The sequence below is a fragment of the Myotis brandtii genome, unplaced genomic scaffold (genome assembly GCF_000412655.1).
Source record: "Myotis brandtii unplaced genomic scaffold, ASM41265v1 scaffold1733, whole genome shotgun sequence".
Lineage (NCBI taxonomy): Eukaryota > Metazoa > Chordata > Mammalia > Chiroptera > Vespertilionidae > Myotis > Myotis brandtii.
The window spans coordinates 721,105-731,258 of record NW_005356400.1 but is presented as its reverse complement, the minus strand read 5'-3'; the positions used below and the strand labels follow the sequence as shown (position 1 = coordinate 731,258).

At 54.1% G+C, this 10,154-nt stretch overlaps 2 protein-coding genes across 2 annotated transcripts in view; both read right to left on the bottom strand.

The window, feature by feature from the left end:
- Nucleotides 1–842, bottom strand: part of LOC102256761 (leucine-rich repeat-containing protein 16A-like) — a 1,098-nt gene extending 256 nt beyond the window's left edge. Inside the window, exons 1-2 of the mRNA XM_005863146.2 lie at nt 699–842; nt 529–605 (exon numbers count right to left, since the gene is read on the bottom strand). Of these exons, the coding sequence (XP_005863208.1) occupies nt 529–605; nt 699–773 (152 nt within the window). The 5' untranslated portion in view covers nt 774–842. The remainder of the gene's footprint in view (nt 1–528; nt 606–698) is intronic.
- The window catches only part of LOC102261942 (leucine-rich repeat-containing protein 16A), a 97,996-nt gene that overhangs the window by 42,260 nt on the left and 45,582 nt on the right, over nt 1–10,154 (bottom strand). The window contains exons 10-16 of the mRNA XM_014537145.1: nt 9,543–9,631; nt 7,420–7,514; nt 6,752–6,838; nt 3,066–3,169; nt 2,255–2,332; nt 2,085–2,161; nt 1,294–1,398 (exon numbers count right to left, since the gene is read on the bottom strand). Coding sequence (XP_014392631.1) covers nt 1,294–1,398; nt 2,085–2,161; nt 2,255–2,332; nt 3,066–3,169; nt 6,752–6,838; nt 7,420–7,514; nt 9,543–9,631 — 635 coding nt within the window. The remainder of the gene's footprint in view (nt 1–1,293; nt 1,399–2,084; nt 2,162–2,254; nt 2,333–3,065; nt 3,170–6,751; nt 6,839–7,419; nt 7,515–9,542; nt 9,632–10,154) is intronic.

Here is a 10,154-nt window from a genome sequence, read left to right as displayed (position 1 = left end):
GCCAGTGTGGCTCAGTGGTTGAATTGACCTATGAACCAAGAGGTCAAGGTTTGATTCCCTATTCAGGGCACAGGCCCGGGTTGCAGGCTGGATCCCCAGTGTGGGGCATGCAGGAGGCGGCCAATCCAAGATCCTCTCTCACCACTGGTATTTCTCTCCCTCTCCCTCTACCTTCCTTTCTGAAATCAATAAAGAAACTATTGTTTAAAAAGAAACAAAATGTCCGTAAGCTAATTAAGTTAAAGGAAGGTCGTCAGAGAAGCTGAGCCGCGGGTGAAGCCCTCCCTGGGCTAGAGCGCCTGTCCCAGGTGAGACGCCCATCCTCGCTCAGTTCACGGCGGCCGGGCTCACGGACAAGAGCATCCCACTCGGGGGAGAGACCCGACACCTGACCCCTCCGGGCCTGGTGCTCTCAGAGAAAAGTGACTTCAGGCCTCCTTCCTTCCCGAGAAACATCCGCCCGTTACCACTCCGTAGCCACAACACAACGTTTCCCTGAAAGACAGCGCCCGCAGCACGCGGTCCTACCGGTGAGAGAAGACGGTCCGGGAGAGGTTGAGCACGGCCAGGTACTGCAGGCAGCCTCGGAGCAGAGCCGCGCAGACCTGCGGGACGAGGGCAGGTGTCTCAGGGGCCGGGGCCGAGGGGCGCATCAGTGAGAAAGCCCTCAAACCTCCCCCAGCAATGAAAGCCATTACCATGTCCAGGGCGCACTCGGTGCCGGATAAATCCAGGTGGGTAAGGGCGTTGGGCTGGGCCAGAAAACTGTACATGGGCTTGAAATCAAAAACAAGCAGCAAACACGTTAGGATCTAGAAACACACACACACACACACACTCTCTGCAAGTTAATACTCAACATCAATTTGCCCAAATCTCCCAGAATCCTCCTCCAGTTTTCCCAAGAGAATTAGCAGAATTTCATATGTCATTATATTATCTTCCTTGGGAGAAAAATAAGTAAATAAATAAAAATCCAAATAGTTAAAATTATGCGTCAGCAAAAACAAGGCCGGATGGAACCTCGGCTACAGCTCCCGTTGGTGCAGGAGGCAGCCCATCCATGATTCTCTCTCCTCATTGATGTTTCTTTCTCTCTCTCTCTCCCTCTCCCTTCCTCTCTGAAATCAAGATGTATTTTTAAAAAATGAATCATTTCCTTCTGTGCCCCGAAGTGAAAAGACACCCGTCGGGCCTCGTGGGCCTTAGGGTTCTGCGTCTGCCCCTCCCCAGCACGCTGACACCCACCAGCGGGGCTGGAAAAGCTGCGGAGAAAACGCGCGAACCACTCACTTTAAGGGCTCGGGCGCCAGCTTGGTGCCCGAGAGGTTGATGTGCGTCAGCGCCAGGGAACTGCTGAAAAACTGCCTGAAGGAGGGCGGCACCTCCTTCCCTTTCCTGAAAGACAGACACGGGTCACCTGGGGTCACCCCGGCCAAGTCAGCACCCGACTCCCAAAAGGCCAAACGCGTGTTCACAGACTCTGAAATAACCCACAAATCAGCGATCTTCTCAGTAGAAATTTAAAGATAAAATAAAGAAGAAAAAAATGACCCAGCCAGTGTGGCTCAGTGGTTGAATTGACCTATGAACCAAGAGGTCAAGGTTCGATTCCCTATTCAGGGCATAGGCCCAGGTTGCAGGCTGGATCCCAGTGTGGGGCGTGCAGGAGGCGGCCGATCCAAGATCCTCTCTCACCACTGGTATTTCTCTCCCTCTCCCTCTCCCTTCCTTTCTGAAATCAATAAAGAACCTATTTTTAAAAAAGAAACAAAATGTCCGTAAGCTAATTAAGTTAAAGGAAGGTCGTCAGAGAAGCTGAGCCGCGGGTGAAGCCCTCCCTGGGCTAGAGCGCCTGTCCCAGGTGAGACGCCCATCCTCGCTCAGTTCACGGCGGCCGGGCTCACGGACAAGAGCATCCCACTCGGGGGAGAGACCCGACACCTGACCCCTCCGGGCCTGGTGCTCTCAGAGAAAAGTGACTTCAGGCCTCCTTCCTTCCCGAGAAACATCCGCCCGTTACCACTCCGTAGCCACAACACAACGTTTCCCTGAAAGACAGCGCCCGCAGCACGCGGTCCTACCGGTGAGAGAAGACGGTCCGGGAGAGGTTGAGCACGGCCAGGTACTGCAGGCAGCCTCGGAGCAGAGCCGCGCAGACCTGCGGGACGAGGGCAGGTGTCTCAGGGGCCGGGGCCGAGGGGCGCATCAGTGAGAAAGCCCTCAAACCTCCCCCAGCAATGAAAGCCATTACCATGTCCAGGGCGCATTCGGTGCCGGATAAATCCAGGTGGGTAAGGGCGTTGGGCTGGGCCAGAAAACTGTACATGGGCTTGAAATCAAAAACAAGCAGCAAACACGTTAGGATCTAGAAACACACACACACACACTCTGCAAGTTAATACTCAACATCAGTTTGCCCAAATCTCCCAGAATCCTCCTCCAGTTTTCCCAAGAATTAGCAGAATTTTATGGCATTATATTATCTTCCTTGGGAGAAAAATAAGTAAATAAATAAAAATCCAAATAGTTAAAATTATGCGTCAGCAAAAACAAGGCCGGATGGAACCTCGGCTACAGCTCCCGTTGCTGCACGTGACCCAGCTGCCTGGTTGGCTCCGTGTTCATCATTCCGGAGCGTGGACGACCTTTCTCGGGAGACGAAGAGCCGCCTGGTGGCCGTCGCTCGTGAACAGGGAATGGGTCAGGACCGCGAATGTGACCCTCGGGCTCCCCTCTCTCTCTGTCCAACGCAATGACCTTCCCATCCCTGGTGACCGCCCAATCCAACAAGAGCCCTTGATAGTCCTACTAACATTCTTGTTCTTAAGCTCCTGTGCAGCTAAGACGCGTCGGGTCTCGGGGGGTCGCAAGGCCTAACGCCTCCCCTCACCCCTGCGTGACTTTAATTAAGGAAGGCTCTGAAACTTCCTATAAATGCTTCCCGAGCTCAGGATGAAACGAGGCGAGGGCGCCCCGCTCAAGGAGACGGGGGCCACGGGCTAGAAAGCCCGTCAGACACTCCCCGGGCTCACGGGCACAGCGATGGCCACGGCGGCACCCACCGAGAGGTCGTCTCCGCGAAGGGCGTTCCCTGAGAGGTCCAGGTGCGTGAGGGTGGTGGCGGTCAGCGGGTTGGCACTGAGTGACTGAGAAAGGCAGTTCACCCCTGAAACAGCGAGAAGATTCGGCTCAATGTCGAGGAAACAAAATGAGATCTAGGCCCAGCCAATGTGGTTCAGTGGTTGAGCATTGACCTATGAACCAGGAGGTCAGGGTTCGAGTCCCAGTCAGGGCACAGGCCCGGGTTGCAGGCTCCATCCCCAGCGGGGGGTGTGCAGGAGGCAGCTGATCAGTGACCCTCTCTCATCCCTGATGTCTCTCTCTCCGCCCCCTTCCTCTCTGAAATCAAAGACAAGGAAACCAAGAGGGGCCCCAGGGGGCAGAGGCCAAGTGAGGGGGAGCAGGTCGGGAGGCAGGCCTGCGAGCCGGGCAGGAGCGGGGGCAGGGCTCTAACCTGCCCTCCTTATCACGGCTCAGGGTCTGGGCGGGGTCACCACCAATGGGGAGCCCAGAACATGCTGCTCACTCGCTGGGGTCGGTAGAGGTCAGAGAATCGTAATCGTTCTTCAGATCACAGGACATGGGCTATTACGAAGCATTTTGTGTTTTTACTAAAACTCCAAGGTTCTCACTGTGTAATTTGGAAATACGGCTATTTCTAAGTCGAGTATACTTTTCAAAAAATATATATATCTGATCGGCTGCCTTCTGCACACCCCACACTGGGGATCGGGCCCAGGGACTGGGGATGGAGCCAGCAACCCGTGCCTGTGCCCTGACCAGGGATCGAACCGTGACCTCGTGGTTCATAGGTCGACGCCCAACCACTGAGCCACGCCTGCTGGGCTAAATGGAATATACTTTTACAGATAATGTTGTTTCTAATTCTGCAGTAAATTCCTGACTATCCCAGGCTGCCCCTGAAGAGAAACGAAAGGGGGCTTTATCCTTTGCCTCGGCCACGACAAGGGCAGGGCCAGGCCCGCCGGAGCCCGGAGACGCTCGCTCCGCTCGCTCGGGGAGAAGAGCTGAGAGTTACAAGCAAGCGACTCCGGGGTGTGTCGGTAAAGTCCCGCAGCCACTGCTCAGCGAGTCCGCTCTTGGGCGCGCAGAGGAGACGGGAGCAGAGGAATACTTCACTGAAGTTCGGGGAGGAACGTCGCGGCCATCCGCCCCACACTCATGAAGTGCGCACGAAATGTTTATACGAGTTGGGGTCGGGTCATGTAACAGCCCATCCGGTGCCCAGACAGTCCCGGAAGCTCAAGTCCAGGAGGAGGTCAGAGCTGCTTGAGGGTTCACTGTGACAGACCCTCAGATCCTGAAGGACAGCACCCCCCACCCCTAGGACAGCATGGGCTCTGGGACCCCGGCCACTTGTCAGCCTCCCGCAGCCGGGCCAGCGAGAGGCAGCGATGCCAGACGAGAGGCTGGCCCTGAGAGGCGCGGATCTGACTAGTCTGTCAGATCAGGAACCTGCAAAGGCCGAGAGAGAGCTCGCTGTCTGGAGGCAACACCTGCGATGTTTAAATGGGTGGGGAACGTCCGGCCCGACTTGTCAGCCTCCCGCAGCCGGGCCAGCGAGAGGCAGTGAGAGCAGTGAGAGCAGCGATGCCAGACAAGAGGCTGCCCTGAGAGGCGCGGATCTGACTCGTCTGTCAGATCAGGAACCTGCAAAGGCCAGAGCTCGCTCGCTGTCTGGAGGCAACACCTGCGATGTTTAAACGGGTGGGGAACGTCCGGCCCAAGGGCCGTAGAAGTCACGAGAAATCATTTGGCCTGGCTCTGCCCAGGCAACAGGGGTGAGTTAATTAAATAATTTGACCAAACAGAGCAGGTAATTTTTAAGTTGATCATTTTGTATGGCCCACAAATGATGTTATAAATATCCAAATGGGCCTGGCTGGCGTGGCTTGATTTCTGGGGCTTCTGCAGCCATTCTGTGATCAGGAGGGGAGCCGGCTGCTGCCACAGTGATATAGAGCAGGGGTGGGAACATCTAGGCCATGGGCCGTGTAAGGCCTGCAGAACCATTTGGTCTGGCCCTGCCAAGGCATGAGGGGTGAGTTAATTCAATGTTTGACCAAGTATGGCAGGCTCATTTTTAAGTTGATAGTTTTGTGTGGCCTGAGAATGATGTGATAAATATCCACATGGCCCCTGGCAGACAGAAGGTTCCCATGCCTGTGTGAATGGCCAGCCTCCTGCAGCCGCCCTGTTGCTGGGACTGTTCATATATGTTCCGTAACGGAACAACTGAGTCCTAAACATACAGAGAACACCAGACTCTCATCAAGAAAATCATGCAAAACCATGTCCTCAGTGAGGTCTGACAACCTTAACAAATAAATTCCAAAAAGGAACAGGTCGGATTGGTCTCCACAGCACAACACCCCCTTGGCAGGCGCCGGCACTTGGCGGGCGGCCAACATCTGCCCCGACTCCGGGAGCCTCGCGCCCAGTGTCATGCCGTGGCCGGGACAAGGCTCCCCCGCCCCCTCCTGAGGCCCCTCCACGGGAGGCGGGGCTCATGGGCACAGGAGCAGCAGGAAATCCAAAAACACAGGATGGAGGAGCCAGACCCGCTCCCAGCCCCACTGAGCGCAGATCGCCGCGCTGCATGGGGCACCCTATGGGCCGGGCGCTCCTGTGAGTTAGCGCTGGAGGCTTTGCAGCTGGAGCGAGGGCGGCAGATGGCCCACGCCCAGGCCTGGCAGCCGGCAGGACAGGCCCAGGAGCCTGCGAACCGTCCTCCCGCCAACTTCAGAGGGGCGGCATGGGGAGGTGAAGAAACAATCTCTCTTGAATTAGGGGCTATGACTATCCATCTTTCCCGGAACTGAAATACAAATGCCGGGCAAATTGCACAAAAAGCTTACAAGGACCGCTTCATCCGAGTTATTCTGAAGCTGCAAGAACAAGGAACGCTTTTAAAAACTGTTTTGTCCAGCCGGCGTGACTCAGTGGTTGAGCGTCTACCTATGAACCAGGAGGTCACGGTTCGATTCCTGCTCAGGGCACAGGCCGGGGTTGTGGGCTCGATCACCAGAAGGGGACGTGCAGGAGGCAGCTGATGGATGATTCTCTCTGATCGCTGATGTTTCTATCCCTCTCTCCCTCTCCCTTCCTCTCTGAAATCAATAAAAAACTATCTTTAAAAATATGTAAGCAGGGAGGTTGCTGCTGATACGGCAGCCGTGCTGAGCGCTGGAGAAGTGGTCCGAGTCACTCAGGAACAAAAGGGAAGCTGGAAAAGTGCACACGCACATCAACACCTGGTCCCCTGCACTGTGAAAGGCGATGTCTGCCACAAACACTGCCTCTGTAATTAGTCACAGTGTGTACACATCTCGGGGGACACCCTGTATTTTACTTTATTAGTCTTTTAATCCTCACCCGCGGATATGTTTTCATTGATTTTTAGAGAGCGAGGAAGGAAGGGGAGAGAGAGAAATGTGGATTGGTTGCCTCCCATATGTGCCCCAACCAGGGACTGTACCCAAAACCTAGGTATATGTGCCCTGACTGGGAACTGAACCCGCAACCTGTGGTGTACGGGACGCGCTCCAACCGAGCCCCTGCCAGGCGGTAACACGTATATTTAAATGCAGACATAGGACTGAGCAATGATTCTAACTATTTAAGGTAGAGAACATCACAGACATAAAGTGAATAAGATATACAGTACCTTTAGGTGACAATGAGGTTTTAGATAAATTTAAATGTTTTAATCCCTTTGGGAGTTTGGCAAATTGAACACTTAAAGAGGACACACCTGAGAAAGGAAAGAAGAAAAGGGGATTATGAGAATTTTCATGTTTGTGCAAATCTGCTTCTGAGTTCTTCAATAAATCCTTAGCAACGCTCCCCTCGATGGAGATTTCTATAAGTATTTTCCACTCCGTTGGATGTGCTGTGGATTCCCAGCCACCCGCTCAGGGGCGGCCAACAGTGAGCATTCCCACCAACGGGTGTGAGAGCCAGGAGCCGGCGAGAGCACAAGCAGCCCTTAGAGCGTAACACAGCCCGGCCGGCGCGGCTCAGGGATTGAGCATCGACCTATAAACCAAGAGGCCCGGGTCTGATTCCTGGTCAGGGCACAGGCCCGGGTCCCCGGCTCGATCCCCAGTGTGGGGCGTGCAGGAGGCAGCTGAACAATGATCCTCTCTCCTCACTGATGTTCCTATTGCTCTCTCCCTCTCCCTTCCTCTCTGAAATCAACAAAAATATACTTTAAAAAAAGAAAAAAAGACCGTAATCACAGCTCAGCCGGTCTGCTCCCCACTCCCCGGGCCTGGCTGCAGTGACCTCCCCGCCCGCTCACGGCCGGCAGCGCGGGTCCGAGACTCCGGGTACCTCGGTCCTCCAGCGCGTTGCCAGAGAGGTTGATGGTGTGCAGTCCTGAGCCCGGGTTATGTGCGAGCGCACTGGCCAGTTTCTGTGCAAAATCTCTGCAGACAAACACAACAGTGAGAGGAAGGACCACGAGGTGCAGAACGGCTCACACCCTCACAGCTGGAACAGCTGGAGGAACAGGTGGAGGCAAAGCGACAGAGACGCTTTCTTCCCAGCGGGTTCTGGGTGTCGCATATTTCTTAGCACCCAATCCATTCCCCACATGAGGGTATGAATCCTCATCAGAGAATCCGCAGTCACACCCAAACATGGTTCATTCCGATGGCCAACGCCTCACTCCGAAGCAGAGAGAAAATCTTGTCATTGCCCCATTAAAGACAAATCGCAGGCCTGGCCGGTGTGGGTCAGTGGTGAAGCATCAACCTAGGGACCAGGAGGTCACAGTTTGATTCCCGGTCAGGGCACATGGCCGGGTTGTGGGCTCAATCCCCAGTGTGGGGCGTGCTGGGTCAATGATTCTCTCATCATTGATGTTTCTGTCTTTCTATCCTCTTCCTTCCTTTCTGAAATCAATAAAAGTATCTTCTATATGTATAAAAGGCTAATACGCAGTGTCCCCTCGGGAGTCTGATTGCTCACTAAGATGTGCGCTGACCACCAGGGGCAGCGCGGAATGAAGGAAGGCCCCGCCGGCAGCCGGAAGGCCCCGCTCGGCCCTGATCGCCGGGCCTCTGGTGTACGTGTAAAAAATGGACACTTTCAGGACGCTGCTGACAGTATGCGTCGGCCCCTCCATAACGTGGAGCAGCACCCACAAATGCAGACCCAGCTGCTCGAATTGTGGAGTTTAAAGGCTGCAATTGCCAGCACCATATTCTAATGAAAATTAAAATCGCTATTTTAGATGTGTTTCACTTAAAATAACGCACTGAGGGCTGTGGTTATGAAACTGCCACCCCTCCCCACTTAGCAGTAGAGTCCTTGTTCTAGCAGATTCCAGCTCCACACGCCCCACACAGGCTTGGGTCTGGATGTCGGAACCACGAGGTGCAGGCGAGGTAAGTGTGAATCGGAAAAGGGAGGCCAATGGCCAAACAGATCAAAGCAAAGTGGTAAAATAACGTGCAATAGGCTGTCACTACAACTACCGTCAGTGACACGGATCACTACCGGCACCCAGAACATGGGAGATGCTTCCTCAGCACTTTCCATAAACTACCTCATTGACCCTGAGCTGTAATTTTGTAAGGAAGGTGCTAATATTAAGTCCATTTCAAAGACGCAGAGACTGAGGCACAGAGAGTCCAAACTAACTGCCCAAGGCCGCAAGGTGTCTGGCTCAAGGGCCCACACACCAGGCACCACCAAACACGCCCCATGACACAACGGCAAGTGAGGTTATGAAATCCGTGGCCTCGGTGCCGATGTTAGGGATTCTGGGAGCTTTTTGAAGAAGGGAAACAGGATGTTCTCTATGTGAGGAGCCCACCTTTTCGTCTTAACTGTATCTTAACTTTAGAGGAAATGACAAGACGTTCTAAAGCCACAGAGTCCCATGTGCAGGGAAATACTCACGTTCTCAGTCCAGCGTTTTCCAACACCAACTCCTCCAGCCGCCCGGACCTGCTCACCACCCTCAGGATCTGCTCACAGACATCGGAGGACTGCAACAGAACGCACGCGTTAGCCGCGCCGCACACCTGCAACCACGCTCGTGTCACTGTCACAGCCTGCGCCACACTGTGATGACGTCAACCGTTCGCACACACATTCGTTCATTCTGAAAACCTAACTGAGCCCCATTACGAGGAAGGTCCTGGGGAGACAGTGGCATAAAGGACAAAGTCCCCACCGTCAAGAGCGTGCCATCAGCAGGGGAATCGGACAAGAGAACACACAATTATGGCAGAACAATAAACAGGCCTTTTTGGTCACGGCAAGTGAGGTTATGAAATCCGTGGCCTCGGTGCCGATGTTAGGGATTCTGGGAGCTTTTTGAAGAAGGGAAACAGGATGTTCTCTATGTGAGGAGCCCACCTTTTCGTCTTAACTGTATCTTATCTTTAGAGGAAATGACAAGACGTTCTAAAGCCACAGAGTCCCATGTGCAGGGAAATACTCACGTTCTCAGTCCAGCGTTTTCCAACACCAACTCCTCCAGCCGCCCGGACCTGCTCACCACCCTCAGGATCTGCTCACAGACATCCGAGGACTGCAACAGAACGCATGCGTTAGCCGCGCCACACACCTGCAACCACGCTCGTGTCATTGTCACAGCCTGCGCCACACTGTGACAACGTCAACCGTTCGCGCACACATTCATTCATTCTGAAAACCTAACTGAGCCCCATCACGAGGAAGGTCCTGGGGCCACAGTGGCATGAAGGACAACGTCCCCACCGTCAAGAGCGTGCCATCAGCAGGGGAATCGGACATGAGAACACACAATTATGGCAGAACAATAAACAGGCCTTTTTGGTTACAGTCTGGGCACACAGAGGTGCATTCACCCAGTCTTGGGAAAACAAAAAGGAATTCCCAAAGAAAATGACATGCAAAAGGGAGAATAAAAACTAAAGGGCAGTGTGATGGTGGTGATGGTGATGGTGGTAATGGTGGTGGTAATGATGGTGATGGTGGTGGTGGTGGTGGTGGTGGTGGTGATGGTGGTGATGGTGGTGATGGTGGTCGTGGTGGTGGTGATGGTGGTGATGATGGTGGTGGTGATGGTGGTG